Below are 27,557 nucleotides of genomic sequence, written 5' to 3'. Positions count from 1 at the left end.
GACACATCAGTACTTTTACATTATAGGCCTACTACATGGACAACCTTTTTTTTTTTGGGGGGGGGGGGGGGGGATGGAAACCGGTTACTTAATAAGACCCATTATTTTCCCCCCATGCATTAGTGATACTATGCCACTGAACAATCAGGACAATGGGCTTTTTAGGATATACGGAAAACCTTAACTCCTTTGTTTTTATTTTTGATTTGCTAAGCACTTGCATTTCTATGGTAGTAATGTAAATCCAACCTTCTTGTAACTGTTTGACCTGGTATTGGTGGTGGGGGGTGACAGCTACTCCTCCATCCATCCTTCTATTTTCCATACTCACTTGTCCTGTGCAGGGTCCCAGGGGGCAGAAGCATATCCCAGAAGCAATAGGTGCAAGGCTGGGAACAACCCAGGTCAGGGGGGCCAACTCATTGCAAGCTACTGGTACTGTACAATTAATCTATTTTTAATACAGTGTGACAGTTTTGTGGCCCTCTAGTGGCCACAAGAGGAAGCCATCACTATAATCGCTGGACCTCTAATCTGGAGCACATAGACTAGAGCAGATACACTGTATGCATACTGACATTTACATTATCTGCACCAGCTGCTTATAATTAGATTAAACACACACTTCATGTATCATATCAACTCCACAGTACTTCCAGGACTAGAGAAATTCCCAGTGCCTCCCATTTGACATATTCAGATTCTTTTCTTCAGAATGCATCACCAAGCCCAACTACATTACAGCTAAATAGTATGTAATACCTGTCAGAAGAATTTAAGGAAATGATGCAGGATGGAGTCTGTAACGGTTCTTATAATGGGAACTTTGTTGGGTCCCAGATTCAAAATTTTAGCTTTGGGGTGTGCAGACAATGCAGACAAAGCAGTGAAGTGTTTGACGTCTGAGAATTGTGCTGCTTAGGGGCTCTGCTAAAAATGAGCCTCAACTGACCTTCTTTAAGAAAATTTTAAGCCCTTCCAGCCCCGACCCACAGCGCCCAAAACAGGAAAAGGAGCTCTTAAATGATTTTAAAAGTGGTAAAGGATTAGCCCAAAATGTTAATTTTGTAATGTTTGACAGGGATTTTTGCCTGAACGATTGAACGTATCTCCCTTTGAGGTCCTGATTGCCCTTTTTCAATCACTGGCAATCACGCACCTCCCCCTCGAAATGCCTCTGCACAGCCCTGCTGTTTGGCCTAGCCAATCAGGTTATCAGTATCTCCATGCAGTCATGGTTTATTTACAAGAGGAAAATAGATTTTAAAATGGTGTAAGTGATTTCTGATTAAACGTGGTTCCAATATATATATGCTGTTTCACAGAGTACAAAAATTCTGCTGAGAAATGTGGAAGATGATCTGTACAGAATCAATTTCCACTTGCCTGCCTCGGTGGGGGGGTTGCGGGTGGGGCTGGGGGGCTCGCCGCCCGTCCTCCCTCTGCGGGCCTCCCTGTGCGGGGGTTGGCGCCCCCTTAGTCCCTCGCGGGCTCCCTCTCGGGTTGGGCGGGTGGTTGTCTCGGGGATGCGTGGCTGTGGGCCCTTGTGCCGGGGGGGGCGTTAGGGTGGCCTTGGTTGCCTGGTTCTCCTGCCTTCGTCTTGGGCTTGGGGGTGGGGGGTGGGGGGGGTGCTGTCACCTCCCCTGACGGCATCAAATGCCAGCACATCCAATGACAAATCAGTTCACACCTACACTTGCACATACATACAAGAATGGTTGAGCGATCAATATCATTATTATTATTACTTTTTAGGGTATGTTATAGATTTAGGAATTGAAATATACATATATAAGGGTACGATCACGTGTGTGTATGCTACATATATATAATACCGATTTGTCATAGTATTAATTATTATTATTATCACTGATGTTGTTATAATTTTTGTTGTTTGACGAGTGTTATGTTTCTTATGGTTGTTTGTATTCTGTATTCCCCTATACTTAATTTTTTTCCATCCCACCTACATTATTAGTGTTATTATTTCTGTATACCTTTTTCTTTTCTTCTCCCCGTCTCCCCATGGTGATTGATGTCTGTTATTGTTACGTTTGTTGTTTCTGTATCCCCCCCCGTTTTTCTTTTTTTTTCCTTTTTCCACGGTACCGGTGAGTTCGGAGCGGCCACACTCTTTGCTCTTGAATGTAATGTAAAATAAAGTTGTCCTCCAAAGAGGGGGGGTGGTGGTGGGCAATAAAAAAAAAAAAATTTTGGGACACCAGAAACCCAGGAATCACTGCCAGACACCAGAGACCGCACATTATACACAAACACTGGCAGCGTTAATCAATCCATCAATCCATTCATCTTTCAACAACTTATCCTGTTGAGGGGTACAAAGAACTTTAAACCCAATGATAATGTTGCATTTACTACCCTGAACACCACAGGCCTTAAGTGATACAGACAGACTGCAATATTAATATAACACCCAGCATTAACGTCTACCATGTCACCTACGGACCAAAAAGTGAGATGGCATGACACCTCTGTCTGACAGGCAAATACTGTAATAACTTTACTTTTTCTCTTTTACTGGTGAAAGTTGGGAGGGGGGTGATGACAGAGGCTGATATGTGACAGACCATAGCACTGCTATGCTAATATTCAAGAAACACATTTTATATGCAATGAAAATCAGTTTTCAGAAGATAATGAAGGCTTCATCTAATAAAGCGTGGTCTTGAATGAAAAATAAATTAATAAATAAATAAATAAAATAATTAAATTAATAATGTTACCGATGTATGACTGAGAAAAAAAATAAAAAATTCCACTTGCAGCAAGTTTTAATTGCCGTTTGCTATAAATAATAGTGGGTAAATCCGTTATGTGATCTTTTGTTTATTCAATCAATGCTGAGCATAAGGTGCATAAAAATTGGGTGACCAATGAAGCCTTGTTTTTTTATTCCAGAAAGATGAGTGTTGACTAACATGAGTGTGGAGAATTTCCAAAATAACAAATTCACAATGAAAGTTGAAATATGTCCCAATTTTACCAAAATAGTATGATCTGTGCCTGAGTCAGGGTGTGTAGTATTGGTTGGGATGACAACCCTACATGCCATTAATGTCACAGTTAAATGGACCTACCTAATAATACTCTTTCAGTTTAATGGTAAACTTGTAGTTCAGTTCAAATGCCTATGCAATGCATGCATGATATAGTATTTATTTAATGTGCCCATGACTCACAAAATGAAGCTTGCAAAATCCCTAAAATGTGCATATGATTTATTCTTTTCGTGCTCTCAATATGCTATTTCGAGCTCTCAGATTCATGAAGTTGTGCTCACGTTTTAGTTATTTGTGGCCAGGAGTTGGAATCTTGAGACTGTGGTCAAGACATTGACATATAGTTTTGAAGTGCACAAATACTAGTTGTAAATAAATTGTTACAGAATTAAAAGCCAACTTTATAAACATAAAACATAAAAAACTACCTAATATGTAAATGTGCAAATGGTAATTAAATTACCACAGAGCAAAGGTTTCATTTTTAAAAAAATACAGAAGAATAAATCTGGAATGGGAGACACTGTATTATAAAGGCTCAGACATGTATACACATGGTTATCACCATGTGCAGTATGAAACCATCCCTTATTTACCATTTGCACAAGTACATTGGAATGCTTCTCTTTCCCCATCATGCACTCCATGAGATGCATACAGGTGACATCAGACTTGGGGGGTTACAGTGCAGGGTCAGCCAGTGTGCAGTGCTCCAGGAGCTGGGGTTTAGGGCCTTACTCTGGGATCCAGGGTCATGTGACCAAGGGCGTAACTTTGACTGGAACATTGGGGGGGTTGAGGTATACACCCATTACGGGAGAAAAATGATTACTGGGGGCGTTGTATTAGCTGGTTTTGATTTATTGGGGGGGCTACAACCCCCCTCCCGTAATTTACGCCCATGCATGTAACTACTCTGTTGAGGACATATGTTGAGCAGACAACCTTCCAATGACAGATAAAGAGGCTCCCCTTGTGTTAAGAATTAGAAGACTCTTTAAAGTACAGTACAACAGTAAACTTGCATTATGCAAGTTATGCAAGTGATTCGAACATGTGAATTTGTTTGTACTTAAAATATTGATTTGCAATACTATTCAGCTCGGATCCGATAACTCTAAAATATTTACAGTTCGTCCGGAAACAAAAACAGGAAGGAACGATTATTCCAACTAAAATGTTGAAAGCTCGAGAAAACACGACCAGCCACCTAGCGCACTACTACGCACACATGAACGCACGTGATGCTCTAGTGGATTCTCCTTGCCTTCCTTCATGTGACCATCCGGGTCCTCCACGATTAACCAATCAAAAAAGGGGGAGTGCACAAACGAATCACAAGTCAGGCGGTCACCTTTTTAGTTCGAAGAACATTTTTTTTGTAATATAAGCGGTAGAATTAATGTGTACCGTTCTCCATTGCCAGAAGATATATCATACTGTAGTGATTTGTATAGTATGTATAAATTGTGAAAAAAATGCGAATGGACAGTTAGCACACTAATGGAACGTGACTGAGGGGCACTGACGTCTGTAGAAATTCCGTCCATTCAGCGCACACTACAGTGCGCGTGACGCCCCTAGGCGTGGCCAGTGAATAATCCTGTTTCTAAAGCGGAGTCTGTTAACGTTGGACGTGTAGTTGCTAACGCCGTGACGGAATATTTTCCATTTAATATGAAGAGGAGCACCAAGATATCTACATTACGGATATAAAAAAAAACATCCCCGCAATCGTGTCTTCGTGATCGGGTGGAGCCGTAGAGTAAATCGTCAGCCGGTAGGGTTGAAAGCATTGTTGCGAAAAGGAAACAGTAATTCAGAGTAAACGGTCAGAAATACTGCGTAGGGTCTGAGCTGAACTACAGTCATTAGTAACGGTATTTTTAGGAGATTTTCCATATCTCGCATTTGAGTTTTTTTTATTCGACAAAGCAAGTTATACAACGATCGTTTTTGTGCGCCGCCCAGGCCCTAAAACCCGCCGTGTATTGGTCTTAAAGGGAATCACTCTGTTCACGTGTCCAAATGTTGCAGCTCTCCGCATACAAAAGCTTCAACACGATGGAGAAAGTCCTTCTGGAGCAGGGTTAAGTTCAACATTTTCGACCGGGGGCGTAATAATAGACGAGACACCTGTGAATTATTGCAGGGATTTTGGTGGCTGAGTTGTATTGTTCTTGTTAGACAGAGGTCAGAAGTTGCCACATAGGAGACTAGTTGACTGTACACCCTAGAAGGAATAGTTGCAGTAAGTAATGGTAGTAAACACGATCCACTGGTTCAGGAAGGGCTTACGGCTCCACGACAATCCTTCACTCAGAGAATCCATCCAGGGCGCGGACACCGTGCGCTGCGTTTACATCCTAGATCCGTGGTTTGCGGGGTCATCCAACGTTGGCATCAACAGGTGGAGGTAAGCGGGAGAAATCCTAATGGTTACACGATTGCATACTCGTTTATTTTTATATATAATATAGTCACGCCTTTTGACCCACATTCTTTACCTTTTCACAGCTATCCATACTGGAATTACGCAGTAAATTGTTACTTCATTAGTGAAGTTATGTAGGCTGGTTGTATCGTTACTCTACTATCGAGAATTGGCATGTGGGTGTTTTACAATTATGTATAAGTTTTATATTTAAATTGTAAAAAGTATTTATAATAGGCTTCAGGAGCTGGGCTTTATGATGCTTAAAGATGATGGTTAGGGTATTTCAGTCGGCCCTTTTGCGTCAGACTTGGCTCCTCAGATTATACAACATAACGGTGATCTGCATAATTTGCAGTGCCTGGGTCTTTTAGGGGGACTGGTCCTATTGTTTGTGAAACGATGTGCATTCGACAGCACTGCTTGAATCATGGATGCTTTGCCTAAAAAAGATTGGCCTTTCGACAGTTAATGTGTATTTACAAAATGGATGGTGTTCGCATGCCATTCTGCCTGCTGCTGTACTGTGATCTCATAACACAACAATGGCTGGCTTTGTGTCGAGAAACAATGAGTTGAAAAGGATATGGAGACTAGGACTGAACACCCCCCCGCCCCCCCAAGTACAACTTCTACTTTAGGCTTTTGACATGGATGTGACTAGGAGTAAGTAGGAGATATGAAGAAGAGGGCTATGATCTCATCCAAAAAAGCTCCACAAACTTTCACTTCCGTGATACTAAACGGCTTCGTGATGCAAGTGATTATCTAACCCTTGGACATAGGGGTCATTGCCAGTGTCACCTTGCACACTCCTTTGACAACCGCAGTTTATTAACCAAATGTCTGGTTTTCACAGCTTTCTTAATTTCACCTTATACGGTACACATCATGTTCTGGTACGACAAGCTTAGACAGATCCAGAGCTGTCCTTCTCCCCTAATCACTGTCTCCAGCTGGGAATCCTGGTGAGAACAGTGTGTCCTGCTCCCTGGGCAATCTGCCGCTCAATACGAATTAAAGTTTTGTGACCGGCTTCTTGGTCCGGGATTCTGTTCTCGATACTGCAGTGATGTTGGCAGTTCTGGCAAACACGATTTCAGTCCAGGGCCAGGCTGTATGTAATGCATGACTTGAAACTAATGTTTGATTGACTCTGAACTGGTTACAGTTCTTTAGTTTCCACAAGACCGTAGCAATCATGCATGTCAGGGACATTGTTAGCCTATTAGAGGAAGAATGGGTGTGATACATTTAAATTCTGGCCTGGATAATATCTCCTCTCATCCTGGCATTGCATGCCATGAATTTCTGTTCATGGCAGTTGATAAATATAACCCAGACGATAACCAAAACGTGAACAGTCAGGCTTCTCCATTTCTGGATGCAATAGCAATTGCTTGACAATCAGCTGTTTAAGAGCTTTCTCGGCCTTGACCAATCCAGGTGCCTTGTGCTGAGAGGGTCTTCCTCTGTCCCACAATGTCTCTGCGAGACCTGCTGTCCCAGACATGCCAGGGCACACAGGGACACTTCCCGCTTTGTCAGCCAAGGGCTGATCCTGTCTAATAGCTCTGAAACTAACATATTAATAGCTTATCCCAGCCCCCTGTTTCACACTGTCCTGTGTCTATGTACTTAAGTATTGTGAAACTCTCTGCTTGTCACTCATTGTATGCATGTGTAGTACCGAGGGTAACACATGCTGTAATTGTCTCTGTGCAGTAGTAGAGTGCAAATGGTGGGGAAGCTGCCTCACATTCGTGTAGATGGGAGAGACACGTGGCAAATTTCCTAACGCCGCACTTCCTGTAACTGGGCAACGGAGCTCAAGTGCCGCCGTTATGCTCACTGCTTATAAGGCAGCGTTTTTTATTCATCCCTTTGGTGGCAGCATATCCGAGAACCACCTGGAGAGTCTTACCTTTCGTTATAGACTAGCATCCTGCAAACCCATGTTTTTCTCTTAGCAGTATATAAATGATTTTTGCACAGTGATGTTTTAATAAAACTTGTAAAAGACATTACATTCCAGGCGGATTATTATTAATCTTTTTTCGTATCGTTCTTTACCGATCATAACCATAGTGTCCAGTATGTATAAACTTCTGATAGCACCACTACTCATTTTCTGAAATCCGTTTGTTGTCAGGTCTGATTTGGGTCTCTTTTTAATCAACGTCGACCCAGTTATCTTACATGGGATCATAACTTATGAAAATCTGTTGGCTTTCATTTATTGTAATATTAGATTGTCTCGGATTATTAGTTGCAATGATTCTCTCAACCTTAAAAAAAACAATTAAAAATAAAGCCAATGTGCCTCTTAATGACCCCCAACCTGATGTGCAGTAATGTCTCAAAAAAAGACCCAATCCATGAAGAGATTTGCAATCACTACACTTGTTACCACCAAGTTGGCTTGAATTCATGTCCTCTTTAATTCATGCATGGATGATATTAACCGGAGCTCTCATAGAGAAGTGCGTTGTTGTTAAGAGTAATGGAAGGAAACGGAAATGGGGAAGAGCAAAAAGACGATGGATAGAAAACGGCAGAAACTATCAATAGCATGGGAGCATTTTAACTTGAGATTAGATTAAAATGTTATTCAGTGCAAACATAACCAAACATTTATTGTGTGAGTTCTCAAGTTGAAATGTGTGGAATGAAACGCATTTAATGACATTAAAATTTGGAAGGTTCCAAGCTGCTCACTCAGCAAAATTCTCATTCTGTCTGCTAGCACTGGTATGGTAAAAATATGAATATCTTAAAATATTGCTGAATACAGTGCCTCCTTAAACTGGGGGACCTAACTGTTACCAGCTAATTATGATCGCAGCAACAGATAACTGCTAACTACAAATGGGAATAGTATCTATTGCCATATTTTTAAATATTTAAATTTTTGTTCTGGACTGTCGTGTGGACAGCAGAGATGTGCAATAAACGTCAGGTTTTGGTCTGAGTAATATTTTATGTGCACATTTTAATACTACTACTATGATTTTTAACCTGACCTCAGCCAATTTTCTTTATTCAAAAAGCGACTTAAATGCAGCAAAATTGTCTTTTTCAGTAAACCACATTTTTTTTTTTTTTTTTTTACTGTTCAATAAACGTTTACCTTAGCAGTACAAATGCAATATGGCAGTTAGTGCACTGAACAGGAGTGGATTGCATTTAAAAAAAATGTGTTGTTTTAATTGAATTTGCAAGTTTGTGCCATAAAATTTTGGCTTCTGTGACATGAAACCACTATTTGCTTATTCAATTGCTCCAGTGAAACGTTCAGCTCCAGAAGAAAGTGAAAGTCAGCCAGATAGCAGCAAACTAGAAACGTCATTTTTTTCCCTGTTCCAGCTAATGATTATGAAGCTTTGTTGTAAGGTATGTGACTGTTGAGAAAGGTATTTGTGAAAATGTATTCTTGTAGAGAATGACATCCGGATTTGGGCATCAAAGACTGTATAGCTGAATGTCTGTGGAGCTTTTAGCTGCAGGAGGGTGTGGATATTGCCGTGGGGTGTGTTTTGAGAAGCTTACTGAAGCGGCGCAGCTTGAAACCTCGCCTTTCGTCGTGATTTCCTTCCAGTGACGTCCCCGTGCATTGCAGTTTAGGGAGGGGACTCCGGAGTGGCGGGGCTGCTCACTTACATAACAGGGTGATGTAAGTCTTTCCCTCCCTTCTGCTTTGATGGGGAAACTAGGGCACTGTGCTGACAGGTCTCAACAGCAGGTTTTATCACTGACCCACTTTTATCTCCTTGGGATGACCTCTGATTACCTCCCTCCACATCATCCTCTGTGCCAGGGACTGGAGAACACCCCCCCTCCCCAGCACCAGATGGATCCTCCTTTTATTCTGTATGTGAAACCTGCTATCTTGTACTTCAACCGTACAAACCCGGTGGCATTTCCAGCTTTAATAATAATGAATTGCAGTACACTGTGTGCTGATGCTGGTCGACTACTGATGTTTCTATAGCGATCAAATGGAGATGAAATGCAAACTAGCATAGATGGGTAATGCTGAAGTTAGACAGAAAGGCTTTCTGCTCTAGCCATGAAGTTAGTTTTATAGATGTGAGGTAATTGGGCTTCCCACGGAGCTAATGTAACACCCCTGCATTTTTGTGAAATGGGAGCATTTTTTTTGAGTGATCCTGTTTTGCCTAGTAGAGTATTAAATAGCTTATAGTACTGTAGTTCTACTTAAATCTGCCCTAACAGAACCTATGTTCTGTTACCACGCTGGGTCAAGCCCTTGTCTTGCATAAGTTTCACGTACACTGAGGATTGAGCTTGTGATGTTACATGAGTACATCATGACCCACTGCCCCAGACACAGCCTATGTGCTCCCACCTCGCCTTCTGTGTCCTGGTCTGTGCCAAATCCCTACCCCTCACCGTCCGCCGCTGTTATGGATAACATGTTGTTCAGACAGGACTTACCTCTGCCTGAAGTGTGACAGATGCTGACTGGGTGGTCACATGGTGTGGCATGTGTGTCCTCCAGTGGTAATATAAATGGTTACGGTCTGACCTATTGCAAGCGCTGTTGTGCTTCAGATTCCCGAAATATGTTAGCCGTCCAAACACTACAAAGAGTGGGTCTCCTCATTTATCTGGGTATAAAATTTTCCATACAGACCCTTACATAGAAAGGCCTGAAGCAGTTCAATGAGAAGCTGAATGTAATTTTTAATCACCGGATTAAGATCAAGAAAGGAAGAGGTTCTTCTGGATTCTCCGTTTTTGTACATCATTTACTCTGTTTCCTGCTGGTGTTTCTTGTTACTTATGGCGCTTTTCCACTGCATAGTACGGCACAGCACGGTTCAGTACAGCTCACCTTGGTTTGGCTCAGTTTGCATTTCGACTGCAGTTTAGTGCCGCTTTAGAGTGGGCGGGATTATTCACGTGTCGTTATAGTTGCGCCGCCTCTATTGCCGTGACATCATCGTAAATGCGCCACAAACAAACACACAACAATGGAGCATATCGACGGAATGGTGTTCTTCATTTTCGGCATGTGGATGTTTTTAACAGCAAGACCATTTTTAGTTAAAACAAAATGGTGCGTCCGAACCTTCGCTGGCTGTGCTAAAAATCTAGCGGGTCTGTTGTGTCTCGTGTCGCAAGTTCAGTGACGCAGTAATGACGATTTTCTCCGGCCAATCAGTGACCAGTAGAGTTTACACGTCACGTTTTGGTAACGGTTCGGCGCGCTTGGAACCTCGGCTGAGGTGGTACTAAAAAAAGGACCAGGTACCAGGTACTGTTCCCAGTGGAAAACCCCCCAAAAGTGAGCTGAACTGAACCGTGTCGTGCCGTACTATGCAGTGGAAAAGCGCCATTATATGCATGGCTTGTCTGTTAGCTTTTATGTAGTGTTTGTATGGCTCTCATTCCTATAGTTAACTCGCACTTTTTACTAGTCACCCATTGCACGCTTAGCCTAGTAGCACTTGTACAGTACTGTGCAAAAACCTTAGGTTGTCAGAAAACATTTTAGTCAGTGTATATTTGTATATATAAATGACAATTTAACATAGGAACATATTCAAATGAAGAGTAACACAATAAAAACAAACAAGAACTTCTTGTTCTCCAAAACGTTGCTGATAGCTTGGCTGGAGGAGCACTGCTTCGGTTCCTAAACCTCTGCTCAGCGGCACCTCAGCCGGCTCACTTCATTCATTCATTAAGTAAATTATTTTTAAATGTCAGTGAAGTATTAATTAGGCATATGAGGTACGGTTGTGGTTGAGTCAAAAAATAGGATGATTGCTGCAAATACAGGGGTGACGGAGGGGATTAGAAACGGCTAAGCTAGCACACTCGCCCAGACATAATATCATAGTTTTACACCAACGTGAAGATAATTTAAACATCATTTTCTTCGACTGCCTAAAACTTTTGCACAATACTGTAACTACATGGGCCCCAATGTACTGAACAGTATTAACTGAGGCAAGTCACTCCCACTTCCCGATCTATGAAATTTCCCACTTCCACGCAATTTTTTAGCAGTTGTGCAGTACACCTGAGGCACATAGCTTTAACTACAAACTGCAGAAACATCATAAGGAAGAATACTGTGGAATCTCAGATGAAGACTGCACCGCTGCCTATACTATATGCCTATGTAGATTTAAATATTACTTAAAAGATCAGATTGAGACTCAAAATCAGCAGATATAAATATTGAATTGATCGGATCAGGACATCTCTAACTTTTTTCTTTAATTCAGGCTTCATTGTGTAGAACCTGTCCACTAAATAAGACTGAAGAGTACCTGTTTTTATTCTTAAGGTGTATTTGTGGCTAAATGTTTTATGTCACATCTGCACTCAACCATAAATGAGTTTATTCTTAACAAAAGTGTCTTATTGCAATTTTTAGGATTGGAGTAGAGGTGGGCGATAAATCGATTTTATCGATTACTTCGAATTTACAGTTCAGGGCGATGTGTTTTTATGAAAATCGATTTTATTACTTATTTTACACGCGAGCGCCAAAAGCGGAACTAATGCGAAGCACCGTTCTTCATGGGTAAATTAGTGCAGCGCACCCAAACACTGTAGCGGATTCACAAACAACATTAGAATTAGAATTTAGTCATCAGTGGTCATTGTCAACACACCACAGCACACAGTGCGCAACAACGAAATGTGACCTCTGCATTTGACCCATATGTGACTTTCGTGACATAGCAGGGGGCAGCTAATTCAGCGCCCGGGGAGCAGTGCTTGGGGACGATACCTTGCTCAGGGTACCTCAGTGGTGACTTGCTGGTGGGGGATTCGAACCTGCAATCTTTCAATTACAAGTGCGCTACCCTAACCATCAAGCCACCACTGCCACATGGCAATGGTTTGGTTTTGCGCCGTCACACACAGACTAAACAAGTACTCGTTGCAGAGTCTGTTTTAAAACTGTTGCAACCAAAGGAAGCAGCACGACAAATTTATTCCAGCACCTAAAGCAGAGGCACACAGCGGAGTGGGAGAAGTGCAGCTCCCAGCGAAATTAAAATAGCCGCAGCACCAGCACAACATCCAAAGTTAAGCAAGCAACCATCCCTGACACGTTTTCGAACTATGTGCCGTATGATAAGAATCGGGCACAGTGGAAGGCGATAACAAACGCTGTCGCGATGTATATTGCAAAAGACATGGTGCCCATACATACTGTGGAAAAGCCGGGATTCATTAACATGCTAAAAGTTTTTACAAGTTTCTAAAAGTGTTTACAATGGCGTGGTCTTCCATCTCATTTACAAGCATCTTTTTTGGCTTGTCAGATTGCACTTTGTTTTTTTTTTCTTTTTGATCAACAATTTTTATTGAATTTTTGTAAGCAACAATACAATGAAATATCAGGCATTTCAGAAAACTTTCCCACCTCATGCAGACAATATGTATACATTATATATTGTAGTCCATTTACAGTCTCTTTTTGAGTGAAGGATTTTAGATAAAAAGCTTTCACAGTTTCCGGTTGAGCTCTGTTCAGTCTTGCAGTGGTGAGTTATTTTTTTATTTTATTTTTTTTACTTGAGAGTTAAAGTTAAAACTTGTTTTGAACCATGTATTTGTCATGGTTTGACATTTTGAGTAGGGGAGGGGAAAATAGATTAAAATCGAAAATCGGATTTATTGTGAAAAAAATCTGAAATTTTATTTTTAGGCCATATCGCCCAGCTCTAGATTGGAGTCTCAGAATTGTACCTCTGCAGTCATTTGTTTGAGTTTTTTTGGTTATGTTTTAATTTGGTGTTAATCTGGTTCTCAGTTGGTGTTTGTGATAAAACATTAACAGATTTTCTGGGGGAGGACACTGGGTTGTAGTATTTAGTAGAGATGGGTGATCCACATTTTTTCAGTCCAAGTTTAGGACTCCCAAATCATCCATTGCTCTTTTTGTCTTGCACAGTTGTGTGCGCTTTAAGTGGGATTGTCCATTAAACCGTATTTCCACGACTCAAAACTTAATTTTACAAAGATTGCAAATCGCTGTGCTACTAGTTTCTTTTAAAAGCGTCACATACTACCAGATCGTCACATCTTATCTTACGCTCCTCGTACTGCGAAGGGTATGCGCATGACATCACAGCAGGCGGAAGTCACTGTCCTCACACCCACTGAGTAGCAAAAAAGACTGAGGGGCAGCGATAGCGTTCGATTTGAATGCCGCAAAAAACACATGTAAAATGGGAAAGAGCTGGCGTGCGATTGATTGTACAAATAGATTTAATATGAAATTTATGAATTTGGAGATTACTAAAAACTAAATAAGTAAGTATAGGATGTGGATCGTTCACGCATGGCCGATACCCAATCCGTCAAATAGTATTTGTTATTTTTACTGAATAATAGTTCAGTTTTATTGATGCTTAACCTGCTTGCTCTATTTTCATGTATTCCCTTCCCAGCTTGTGACCTTAAATTTATATGTATATCCTTCCTTTTAAACACAGCTTATCAGTACAGGGTTGTTACAGGGACACAGGATTGGAGATTCCCCGGATGGCATTCCAGTCCACTGTAGGACTTCTCCTCTCTGCCGTTAAAACCAGAAGCAGATCATTCAGAGCAGAGTTGATTACAGGATATTCAAGTGAATGATATAATTATACATATTAATCTGCAGCCCTGGAACACGGTGTACAGTTTTGCTCTGAAATAGTACAGTTATATGGCTGGTTGTTTCTTCTGAATTGACTCCCATTGTGTGTGTACTTCATGGCTTTGGTACAGCGCCTGCGGCCTTCCGATCGTATGTCTGTTTGCTGCCAGAGGAGAGGAGGGTTATGGGGGCGGGGGGGGGGGGGTTCTGTTGTATGAAATGGCTTTCTGCCATTAAAGCTGAACACACCCAAAGCTGTCGTAAAGTCTTTGCATGTCCCTACCTCTTATCGTTCCATATGGACGTTTTTCCAAAAAAAAAACAGCTGTTTTTACACAGTCCTTGAGTGATGAGCCCATCTTAGTTATTGTGGAAATGACAAAGTTGCGGCTGGGGCTGGGTGTTCACTTGCGGTTTTACCTGCGCTCTTCCACGCCGTCCTCTGCCTGCGTGCGTCCCATCCCATCCTAGACTGCATGCCTGTAAGACTGGCATGTTCTCTCCTCTGGCCTGGCCAGCCCTGGTTAATTTTCACTGACTCATGCGTTTTATTTCATCTTTTTAATTTTTTTTTGGTGACGCACATGCTCCTGGATCATGGCCAGCCTTTGACGAGCGACCGTCTCTGGGAGGTAGTGGCCTGCGGCTGCCGCTTGGCTTCAGATTAGAGGAGCGCCTCAAACAGAGCACAGCAAATTAGCAGCTGTAGCGCCACCCACAGCATTTTATAACATACAACTGAATCCCATTGGTCTTGTGGGTAGTTTCATAACAAGTTACATTAATTTACACATACAGAACACCAACAGAAGACAATTCCCTTGTATTCTTCAGTGAAAAGGCAATGGGAGGTAGTGGGAGTGACTTGCCTCAGTTGATGCTGTTCATGGTTGGTCGCCCCCTGCTGGGTGCCAGGAGTGGTGACAAGCATTGGGCCTAGCTTGATCTGGGTTTCTAGGTCAGTTGACTCATGGTGGGATGATTCATTATTGCAATAGCTTTTTAAAGCCTCGGCTTAGTCTTTTCCTCGCAAAAAGAGGAGCATGTTCAGTGATGTGTGGTGTCATTATTACTCTTGTATAACCAGCATTCACTCAAACCAAAGGCTAGGTTCTCCTATTTAAAAAAAGATTCTTCACTTTGGAAGTTCTGATGCATTAGTAGTAAATAATACTTTTGAGTCCTAATATCCCTAAGCTGACTTTAAGCAGGTAACAAATCAGTCCTTCAGGAGAACTGAGACAGAATAACAAGGTTATTTTTTTTTGTACTCAGCACCAAACATCTCCATGGTGACGTGCCATTATTCAAGCTGTGTGTTACCGGTTTCTCCCTCATCCCACCCATGATTTGAGCGCTCTCATCTTCATTCAGAAATGTCCTCCACGTCACGGCCATCTCCTTGAGTACACCATGCCTCTCAGGCCCTGGAACATTCTGTACGATCCGGTTTCACTGCTCAGACTGGATCTTTGAACTTGGTACCATTTCAGCTATGCTTAGATTGAATTCAGAGGTCTTAAAGAGACAGAGCTGCGTCAAACAGGAGGGATAGTGAGGTATTCTTTGAGAGTTTCTGTGTGACATTATGGGAGACAGCTTGTGGAAGTACTGGGGTGGCTTGATTGGTTCGAAGTGGTGTTTTTTTTAACCCTCTCCTCCCCTGTTTTGCCTACCCTCCCAGGTTTTTACTGCAGTGTCTAGAGGACCTGGACACCAGCCTCCGTAAGCTCAACTCACGCCTGTTTGTCATCCGGGGCCAGCCGACTGATGTCTTCCCCAGGCTGTTTAAGGTGATGGGAGAGAGATTTCAGGGGTGTAGCTTAGTGGGTTTGGACATTGTGCATGTATTTGGAAGTTTGTCAGTTAAAATTTGTCAGGAACTGTTTAACCTCGCTCTCACACAAAAAATGTGCATCACTTTGGTTAAAAGCATCTACTGAATAAGTGTAATGTTATATAGTGGAATCGGTGGAATTGTCACAAATAATACTTTCAGAAAAGGTTCCAGATTTGGCTTGTTTAAATTTCGGCGCCCATGTTAAAATTCAGATATTGTTAGCTTTAGCAGACAAAAATTTTATCAGTTACTCATTTTTAAATAAAGATTTATGATTCTTGATTTGCCTTTTGTACATCAAAATAGAGGAATTCTTTCTCTTGCCATCCAGTCAGTAACGTAGTAGAATTTGATAGCGCAGACAACAAAGGTACTCGCAAAACATCAGCGTAGACAGTACTAGGAGCTGCAGAGAGATGTTTTCATGGAATAAATATTAGGGGTGCACCGATTGCAGTTTTCTGGCCGATCAACGATCACCGATCCTTAGGCAACCTTACCTGCCGATCTCGATTTTTTTTTGCCGATCTTGTTTCTTTCATAACTAAAAGACAGTTACTTCAATGTTTCCATTTTTATTGAGTAAATTGATATGAATACTCACAAAACATGAGGTAGTGTCCTCAAATATAAATGAACATATAAATGAGCATTGCTGTTTGAACTACAAAATCATATTTTTTCTTCCAGACTTTAATTTCTCTAATTTTGTAAAAAAAAATATATATATAGCTGTTATGACACACTTGTCCAAAAAATAGGGAGGGAGGCAGCCTGCACTGCACCTCTCTTGGGAATGGGAGAAAAGGCTGATTTAACCCTCTGGGGCCTAGGGGTAGGAAACACACTTTCACTGACTGGGGCATGATCACACATTTCATCACACTTAATTCATGGCAAATAAATTATTTCTTATATATTTGTTTTGCCATTACACTCATCTTTATTTTAATATATATTGTAAATATGTCAGATTTTTGTTAAGTTTGAAATTTGACATCAAAGTATAGACATTGCAAAATGCAGTTTGGAACACTTGCAGAAACATTATAAAAGTACATAGTAAGCAATGCTGGCAGTTTGTTTTGATCCCAGATATCTGATCACCAAAGTCTTGGCTACATGAAGATGACTAAATGGTGTAGATGCAACATTAATTTGGATAAATAAATAAGAAAAACCTAACTCATGTAACTATTTCTGGCTCCTTTCATTGAATATGTAGCAACTTTCATGTGTATGAATGAGCCATTGTCACCTGGCCACGTCCCCAACCCCCTTTTATGGCGCTGAAGGGGATGTATCTGGATCGCGTTTCACCGTTGCGCTGTTAATCAAATTACCATGCGAATGCGATTTGAATACGCGCTAATGCGGCTATTTAGAATGTGAATAGCGATCTTCGGGTGAGAGCGGTACTACACGCCCCCGATGCAGGTAAAACAAAGTAAGATGACATGGTTTACTTTTTTGCCGATTTAACCTAATTAAAAAAACTTTAATACTTCCGCCAATGGACGTTTTGAAAAGAAGACAGATTACGGATTTAGCCAGCGTTTTTTTCATGATTATACATTAAGATTTCAGCGAGATATTTATAAACTGAAATAGACGCGAAAAGTACGCGAAAAGTACGCGATGTCGTCGACGACATACTCGATCCCAAAGAGTTAAAAGCATATAACTAAGATCGGTGGATCTCATGGGAATATGGTCGATTTCTGATCCCCTCAAATTAACGTGATCGAGGCCGATCGATCGGTGCGCCGATCGATCGGTGCACCCCTAATAAATATGGAACAGATAGAAGAAATGGCTGAAGAATCAGAGGCTTTCTTTTCGATGTAATGTTTGTTTTGATTCCCGTCTCCCTTCAGGAATGGAACATTAGCCGCCTGTCGTACGAATACGACTCGGAGCCGTTTGGGAAGGAGCGCGACGCGGCCATCAGGAAGCTCGCCAGCGAGGCTGGAGTGGAGGTCACTGTGCGGATCTCACACACGCTCTACGATTTGGATAAGTGAGTTCAGTCGTAGTCCCGCCCCCTGTGGGCTGTGATTCGCTGGCATTGAAGGTGGATAATGCACTGACTTTCAATATGTCATGTATAAACACATGTACACTCACTGACTAGTGTGAAATTTTATACTTGTACACATGTGGAAAAAAATCCTTTCTTCCACAACGACGAATCAGGCTGGTTTTGTTTAGTTTTGTAGGAAAAGAAACTGATTTACTGCTTAACTGCCATATGAACACAATAGTTCTTTCAGAAGATTGTGTGGTGTGGTGTCCTCCCCATATGAACACGGCAGTGCTGCATAATTATGGGTCAAAACAAGCTCTAATAAGAGAGTCAATGAGCAGACCGGTAGAGTCTCCAGGAGGAGAAAGTCATGATCGCTCAAATTCAGTTCATTTTAGTTTTACAAACGATTCCAGGGAGTGATTCCGACAGTGAATAAAAATAAACAAACGGACCCTGGACGCCCAGAAGCTGTTTGCTAGGCCCCTCACCTGCCGAATCCCTGCGCAGGATCATCGAGCTGAATGGAGGGCAGTCGCCCCTGACCTACAAGCGCTTTCAGAGCCTGATCAGTTGCATGGAGGCGGTGGAGACTCCAGCGGAGCCCATCACGGCCGACGTTGTGGCCAAGTGCGCCACGCCCGTGTCAGACGACCATGACGACAAGTTTGGGGTGCCTTCCCTGGAGGAGCTTGGTGCGTATGGATCGTCTTCGAGCTGGAGCCTTGTTCTCGCCGTCTGTATTGATGCTAACCTTGGGCCTCCTTCCTGGCCCTGCAGGCTTTAACACGGAGGGTCTCTCCACGGCCGTGTGGCCAGGAGGGGAGACTGAGGCACTCACTCGGCTGGAGAGGCATCTAGAGAGAAAGGTGAGACTCCACAGGCTTGCTGGCCCCCGTTTGTATTGGCGTGGTTTCAGATCCCATGGCGGGTGGGACTACTGAGTGCTGTCAATCACTTCCTGCTGTCATCCAGTGGGAAGCAGTCATGTGACCAATGGTTGTGTATGTGACAGCAGAGGGCAGTCTCATTCACTGAACACCCTCACCTGTGTCATTGCTGACCATCATATACTGACACATAGCACAGTATAGTATCAATAGTGAGTAATATGCTAACTATCTGGCACAATTACAACTTCTTTAAACATAAATTGTCACCGTGGCTAATTGGAATTTCTGAGTTGTGTTTGTGTGTATGTGGATTATGTTTATATTACATTATGGGGACCAAATGTCCCCCACAATATAATAAAACTGTTTTTTTTTTCTCTCATTGTGTGGACCATTTGTCAGGTTCCCACAAAGATCTGTGAATGCAATCAAAAAAGGCTATTTTGTTTGGTTACTTATGGTTAAGGTTAGGGCTGTGTAGGGGTTATGGTCGTTATGTTGGGATTAGAGTTTTCCTCATAGAAATGAATGGAGAGTCCCCACAAAGGTATAATTACATATGTGTGTATGTGTGTCCTGTGATGGACTGGTGTTCCCTTGCCTTGTGTCCAGTGCTGCGTGGGATAGGCCCTGAGTGGGATAAATGCTTGGTAGATGACTGAATTATTGTAAACCTTGTATGACATTATAAAGAACAGCGTTTATAAAAATGGTTGTGTGCACTAAACTGATGAGCAAAGCAAGTTTATTTATATAACACTATTCAGACGCAATGAAATTCAAAGTGCTTTACAAAGGCAGAGGAATATTTTTAAATAAGACATTAAAATAAATAGACACTTAATACAGCTGAATCATTACTGTTGTGCAGTTATGCATCAGTGTGCAGTCCTTACTGATTCAACATTGCCATCTGAAGGTCACAAGTGGAAGTTAAGAAACGTTTCTGTACCCTTAAGGGGTTGTTAAAATGTCTCACGTTTAATCCAGCAGCATATAAATGTCCCACAGCACCCAAAATGCAGTGGAGAGCTAGATCATCAATATTTGCAGCTTGCAGCTTTTGTGTTTGGTGTTTTATATCACCAGTTATTTCATTTTAGCTACAGTTTTACTGCTTAAGTATGTTCTAAATAAAGGGAGGGACTCACCTTTCCATCTGACTCCAGGATGATCCACCCATCACAAACGTCTTATCCTGTGTAAGGTTGTGGGGGTGGGATTCTTAACACTAGTTGCCAGTTTCATTACAGATATCTTATTCCTTACTGTATGACCTGCACAAAGATAGTTGGCTTTACACTGTCTATCTGTGCCATATAAGGTTGTTGTTGTACTTATGGGAGAAATATGGGTGAAATCTTTTTAATACAGTTTGGTATTTTCTGTCACCATTGAGGATTTAGTTTCTTTACAATAACCTCCATTAATATCCTTAGTAAAGTTTCAAAAAGATAAATGCTTATTTTTGTGCATTTAATAAATGCATCACGGTAAACCTCCAGGAAGCGCCATAAGGCCTGCTGCTTCAGCCCTGCTGAAGTGTGAACTGAGGTGGCTCTGCTCTGGGCTTTCCCCTCGCAGGCTTGGGTGGCCAACTTTGAGAGGCCTCGGATGAATGCCAACTCCCTGCTGGCCAGCCCCACCGGCCTCAGCCCCTACCTCCGCTTCGGCTGTCTCTCCTGTCGCCTCTTCTACTTCAAGCTGACTGACCTCTACAAGAAGGTACGTTGCAGGATGCTGTGTGAACTGCAGGGGGCGCCTTATCCACAGGCACATCACTGCATGAACATCTGTCTCGGATGTATTAAAATTGGATGAGAGAGGGATATAAGGCTCTCGAAGGAACAAACAGGCACGCTTAGGTTCACTCAAAAAAACACTAATAAGTAGTGCAAAATAACCTCGCATTAACATCAATACCAAGCTATCGTATCGAATGTAATACAAAATAACCTCGCATTAACATCAATACCAAGCTATCGTATCGAATGTAATACAAAATAACCTCGCATTAACATCAATACCAAGCTATCGTATCGAATGTAATACAAAATAACCTCGCATTAACATCAATACCAAGCTATCGTATCGAATGTAATACAAAATAACCTCGCATTAACATCAATACCAAGCTATCGTATCGAATGTAATACAAAATAACCTCGCATTAACATCAATACCAAGCTATCGTATCGAATGTAATACAAAATAACCTCGCATTAACATCAATACCAAGCTATCGTATCGAATGTAATACAAAATAACCTCGTACTACAAGGGATATAGAATCGTATATATATCATACGAACGATTATATATAGAAAAGAAACAATAAAATATAGAAAATGCTAATTTTTATCACGAGAATTGATAATCAATCCCCGTAATCAAATAAACGCATAAGCAGCTGCAAAACTATTTACACTCGGACGTACCATCATCACCCACCTTCACCCACGGACTGGGGAGCCCTTTTCAGCCCTGGCAGGAGACCAACACGTGAGTCCCGAGAAAGTGCCGGGCGATGCTTTATCCCACGGCTGAGCTCCGGTCAACACTGAGATCTCCCCTTTCCTTTATACTAAATTTAGTGTTGCGTGCGGGCAGGGGGTAAGCTGGCCAGGCAATATGTACTCCAATTCCCCCTTTTGTCCGAGTGATGCTGCTTGCTATAATATAGTAAGATAGGCGTCCTTGCGCCCGATGTCCTTATTTGCGCCATGCCTCCCTACCCCCCAAAAGGCAATATAGGGTGTTGTCTCCCGAAACCAAGATAAGCATCCTGCATGCCGATCTAACGGCCCAGATTTGCATCCTGGCTTCTTTTTATTTGTTATTTATGGTGAAATAGGTTTTTTTACAGGGGATCGGTAAATAACATGTTCGTGCAGTTTGGTAACATTCGGGGTGAATGGAATGACACTTTATTGCTGTTGCAATACACCATGTCACTAGTCACAAGTACCAGCGAAAACTGGCCATCAATCCGACCATACATATATAAACATCACATTATAGGGGGTAGACAGGTCAGGAAGACGGGGGATATAGGAAGAACAGAGAAAACAGAATTACATGAGGAGAGAAGAGGAGAATAAAAAAAACAGCCCCCAGACTGTACTCCAGTAGGGAGTATAATGTAGGAACAGAAAAAAACACCTCAGCAATTATGGACGATTGATCTGAATTTCAGGATGATCAGTCCACACGCTTTCAGAATTAATCCACAATTACAACTTCCCATTATAATAAAAGGATTAATTCCATTCCACGTGGGTGATGTAATCGTCCGTGAATTCATCCTAATGCACTCGGATTACCTGCTAATGCTAATGACATCACATTAAAAATGTTTCCTTTGCCTTTAATCATGTCTGCCTGGTATTATCCACTGGGTGTGGTGTTCAAACTGACCGCTAAATACTGAGAAACAGTCTAGTCGTCATCCTGAAATTGAAGCTTGGGACTGGATGTCCACAACTGTAGTCTCTGTACTCGAGCCAATGAGTCGAGGCTCAGACCATCTGTGCTCTGTGTCGCAGGTGAAGAAGAACAGTTCCCCCCCACTGTCTCTCTACGGCCAACTGCTGTGGCGTGAGTTCTTCTATGCCGCTGCCACCAACAACCCGCGCTTCGACAAGATGGAGGGAAACCCCATCTGCGTGCAGATTCCTTGGGACCGCAACCCCGAGGCCCTGGCCAAGTGGGCTGAGGGGCGCACCGGCTTCCCCTGGATCGATGCCATTATGACCCAGCTGCGTCAGGAGGGCTGGATTCACCACCTGGCCCGGCACGCTGTGGCCTGCTTCCTGACCCGGGGGGACCTGTGGATCAGCTGGGAAGAGGGCATGAAGGTACGAGAGAGGGGAGTGGGGAGAGGGCTTATGATTGAAGTCAAGGTAACAGAGGATGGAGGCCAAAAGGTTGCAGGATACAGAGCTGAACGTTGATTAGAGCATGAACACAGTAACTAGATGTGGCTGCCAGTGTTGCTTAACTGCTACATGAACATCTTGTCCTACCAAGGTGTTTGAGGAGCTGTGCGATGTTGATTGGAGTGTGAATGCAGTAACCGGATGTCTCTATCAGTGGCTAACCAAACACCCCCTTTTCCCAAGGTGTTCGAGGAGCTGCTGCTGGATGCCGACTGGAGCGTGAACGCGGGCAGCTGGATGTGGCTCTCCTGCAGCTCCTTCTTTCAGCAGTTCTTCCACTGCTACTGCCCCGTGGGCTTCGGCCGCCGCACTGACCCCAACGGTGACTACATCAGGTCAGCAGCTCCACCAGTCTCTCTTCTCTTCGGCTCTGGTTATGGCTCTTCTTACTATGTGACATGTACTGGTGCGCACACCTACATACATGTCTACGACATGAAAAGTCAAACTTTACTGTGAAATAGCCTATAGTTTGATTTTCTTTTAAGTCATCACATTCAATGTGAAATCATATTTCATAATAATGACTGTATTGAAAATCACAACATTATTATGAAATACAGTTTAAAGATTATACGTAGAAGACAAACATTATGAAATATATTACCTTTAGGAATTATTTAGAAATTAATGGACACATTAATTATTTAAATATATATTTATTTATTTTTATAGATAATTTAATTTCATTTTGAGTATTATGGTGTTCCATACAAACATTTTAGACAGTTTGGTTACCCTGAAATGCGCAAAGAGCTTTTGATTTCTTCTCCTACTTTTAATGCGTGGCAGATTCTGCATACGGAAGTGATTTGCGTACTTATCTAAAGTTGTGGGAAAGTGAGATCCGATTACAAGTGGAGATGCATGTAAATGCCAGGTGTGAACAGAGCCTTTATTGATGAGGAATCTGGCCACTGAAGAAGCAGGACAGGAAGAGTATTGATGACTCTGAACTTTGTTCCTGGTGTAAGCTTTTAAGGATACCTTGTACCACAAGGTATAGCCAAACCAAGACTGAACTGTCACTTGAAACCCCAATGGTCAGATTGAAACGCATATTCTGGGGACTTTATGAGAAGACCTATTTATTTGGAAGAGACCATAATGCTTGGAAAAGTTAAAGGTAGAAAAAGAAGAGGATGAGCAGCAATGAGATGGATGGGCTCGAACGTAAGTCAATGTATATGACATGGGGAAACATGAATAGTCCTGGTGGAATTCTGTCTATATGGTCTCTGAGAGTCAACATCAAGTCTTGGATTAACAAATCTGCAGGCCCATACTTCACCAACGCATGAATCAATTGTAATTAAAACAGTCTTTTATGAATGTGTGCTTCCGCCTGTCTGTAGACGCTACCTGCCAGTCCTGAGAGGCTTCCCTGCAAAGTACATCTACGACCCCTGGAATGCCCCTGAGGGCGTGCAGAAGATGGCCAAGTGCATCATTGGCGTACACTACCCCAAACCCATGGTGCATCACGCGGAGGCCAGCCGGCTCAACATTGAGCGCATGAAGCAGATTTACCAGCAGCTGTCCTGCTACCGTGGCCTGGGTGAGTTCTGGAGCCACTCTCAGAGCTGGGAGGAGACTCTTATGCTGAAACATCACTGCTTTGTAGGAAGAATATGGAGATGCCAGATTCTCCCACCTCTATAGTCCAGTATCTGGATGTGTGTGAGAGAAAGATCTCTGGAATGCGTGTATGGACTTCTGCTTCAGGGATAGTTTGTGATGATACAGATGCCATGATGACCGTGCCTAGTCAATGAGGAGTTGTAAGGACATAGTGTTAGAATACCTGGGATAATGGACCGAATGAGACTTAGTCCCTTCTAATCATTACGCTGGTGGCTCTGACTGGGCGCATCTCCCCATCCCCTCTTCAGGGCTCCTGGCGACGGTTCCCTCCACTCCCAGTGGTGGCAACGATGAGGCCGGTGCTGCCATGGGGTTTCCCCTCCGCGAGGGAGCTCAGGACAGCGCTGCTCATGCCGGTATGTGGAGCTTCCAGCTAGACCTTAGGTGTAACTGAGTTTCTGCAATGTTCTCTGTGGACCAACACCTTCCCCGTCTGGTCAGATGGTACCTGATCAGGCCATCAGACCTGCATGAGTTGGTGGACTGGGCACAGATACACTGTGTGTTTTCCTGTGATAAGGTATAAAGGGGAGATGTGGCTTAAGGGTGTGGAATGAAATCCACATGGCAGCATTTACATGGTGCTTTGTGTGTCTGTGTTTATAGGGTACCAGGTGCCTGTAAACCCTGCAGGAGACTGGTGTGCTGGCATGCTACCGCCCCCCCAGGGAGATAACAAGCCGGGCAGCAGCAGCATGGCGCAGCAAAGTGTGTGCAATGTTACACCCCTCCGTACACCTCCTACCATTGGGTCATAAGGGAACACTGGCTGGTTTGGGCAGGGTGGAGGGGGCGGGGGCGGGGGGACAGTCAGTTTAAAGATCTATAAAGCCTTGGCCAAATGTCAGAACTCAGACCCCCTGCAGTGCTGTTCCTGTACAGATAGCCCCAAACCACAACCGTGTTCATTTTGTGTGTCATTATTTTTCTGAATCCGTTTCCTGTCTGTCTCTCCGCAGATGTTCCTGCAGGACTCAGCATGTGTTACAATCAGGAGCGTCCACAATCACAGACGGCCGGGTCGCAGCCCGGTGAGGATCTCCGCCCATTCCATATTAGTCCCTGTATTGTTACCAGCAATATTAAGTGATTCTTCTGTGACCCCCCCCCCCACCCCACCAGGACGTGGTCAGCACAGCAGCGTGCTGACCTCCGTGAAGCGCCCCAGTGAGGAGATTGCACCGGGGGTCGTCTTCAAAGTTCAGAGACAGAGCAGCAACTAGCCCAGCAGGTGAGTGTTGGGCCATGGGATGGGAGTCAAAGATCTGTATGCCCCCCCGCCCCCCACCAAAAGAAGCCCTCATCAGCCAAGGGCACTGAGTAGGGGCCCTGCGGAACTGAGAACTTTACAGGAACTGTAATCATGTTGATCCGTCACCCAGAGGTTGCTGTGCCCGTAAGAAGGAACCTATCCTGAACAGCTTCAGAAAAATACCCAGGGGTACAAACGGAAAACTCTCGGTTTAGCTGCTGACTTAACTGTACAGGTGTTGCATTAGATCATCGTTTTAATCATTTTCAGTTTCCAAACTACTTGAGTGGTTTTTACACCACATGTGGTTTATCAGACTTTATTCTGATCAGAGGTATGAGCACCACTGTTTCAGAACTGTTCTGTTCTTCTTTGTACACTCATAGATTTGAGGTCACTCTTACATTCTACCTGGTATTTAAAAATAATGATGCTTAATTCATTCGCTTTTTGACTTGAAAGCAGCCCATAAGCCGCCAGCAGAATGTACATTATGTTACTTTAAATTTAATTTCCCTGGTTTTAATTTCCCTGGCACTAAGCTTAAGGTCCCAGATTAAGGCACCTGAACTGTTTCTGTGCCTTTGACCAAGGGTGTCTGTCTGATACAGCACTGTTTTAATCTAATCTAGTTTATAATAATAATAATAATAATAATAATAATAATAATAATAATAATAATTATTATTATTATTATTATTGATGCACCACTGTTTTAATCTAATCTAGTTGATAGAATATTGAAAGAGAACAGTTTTTATTTGTATTTGTAATGTGTTTTTCTTTTTTGTTTAAAAAAATTATACATTTGTTTGAACCGTAAAATATCCAGCTTTATGAATAGCTAAATTTATTACAAACTGGTATAAGGAATCTCTTGGTGCTTGAATATCTGTAAAATTCTGCATTTCTTCTTTTTTTGTCTTGCAGGCATTGGAAAATCGAATCATGTTGCAACGTAGAGTAGAAGACGACCTCTGATGGTTTATTTTCTTTCTTTTTTAATCAGTCAGTTAATGTTCAGAGAGGAGAAACAGCCTTTGCTACCCTGGAGTGAGTGGTCCTTTCTGTAAACATTTTTTATTTTATTTTTGAAAATTTGAAACTGTACATTACTTAAACATTACCAAACTTTGTGTATATAGGACTTTGATTAAATCAGCTCTCATACGGATTGTAAATATTTGCTATTGTATGCATTTCTTTTTATGTGTAGTCATACACCTGTTGATATATTTTTGATAAGAAATATTTTCAGACGGTTGATCGATGGCGAACTTGGTCAGTGTACTGGAAGTTTGGAGTCTTTGTGTGTCCATCTGTCCTCTCTTCCGTAGTCTCTGCGCAGTATTATCGCTGTTACCGTGTACTCTGCCGGAATGTAACGCAGCGCTTTGTGCTTTTTGTCCTTTCACATTGTGCTTGTTTTATTAAAATATGGGTTATTAAATGGCTTCTTTGGTTTGTCTTGTTTTGGGGGGGAGGGGGGTGTATGTGAAAATATAGCCATTTAGACGTAAGGACAATGGATGCTTTTATTCAAAATGATGTACAATGGAGAAGGTAGGATCAGCCAGTGCCTGGAGAGATTTGGGTTAAGGGCCTTGCTCAAGGACCCAGCAGTGGAATCTCAGGATTAGAAACGGTGACCTTCTGATCACGGGCAAAGTCCTAACCTACACAGCCAAAGACCACACAAAGAAGACATAACTAACTTTTATGATCATGTGGCCCCAGTTCACCTGTCTTTGGTACCGATATCACTGTCCATTAGTATTCAGTCTGCAGTGCTTTCCATAGTACGTCACTTTCAAACTGTCAGTAGTGACCTGGAGAAAACCAGTGAATACAAGGCTGCCATTAACTGAACAA

At 42.5% G+C, this 27,557-nt stretch overlaps 1 protein-coding gene across 1 annotated transcript; it reads left to right on the top strand.

Moving 5' to 3' along the window:
- The first annotated feature begins 4,366 nt into the window (after window positions 1–4,366).
- On the top strand, window positions 4,367–27,139 carry cry1b (cryptochrome circadian regulator 1b). The gene is made up of 14 exons (XM_072710236.1): window positions 4,367–5,436; window positions 15,777–15,885; window positions 17,810–17,952; window positions 18,469–18,653; window positions 18,739–18,827; window positions 20,436–20,576; window positions 22,397–22,708; window positions 22,973–23,124; window positions 24,145–24,347; window positions 24,682–24,789; window positions 25,040–25,141; window positions 25,393–25,464; window positions 25,556–25,664; window positions 26,616–27,139. The coding sequence occupies exons 1-13, from the start codon at window positions 5,279–5,281 to the stop codon at window positions 25,654–25,656; spliced, it is 1,875 nt and encodes a 624-aa protein (XP_072566337.1). The 5' UTR covers window positions 4,367–5,278; the 3' UTR covers window positions 25,657–25,664; window positions 26,616–27,139.
- Window positions 27,140–27,557: the final 418 nt, after the last annotated feature.

Source organism: Paramormyrops kingsleyae, chromosome 3 (assembly GCF_048594095.1).
Source record: "Paramormyrops kingsleyae isolate MSU_618 chromosome 3, PKINGS_0.4, whole genome shotgun sequence".
Taxonomy (NCBI): domain Eukaryota; kingdom Metazoa; phylum Chordata; class Actinopteri; order Osteoglossiformes; family Mormyridae; genus Paramormyrops; species Paramormyrops kingsleyae.
Note: the sequence above shows the minus strand (reverse complement) of the source record. Positions and strands in the feature narration are given on the sequence as shown.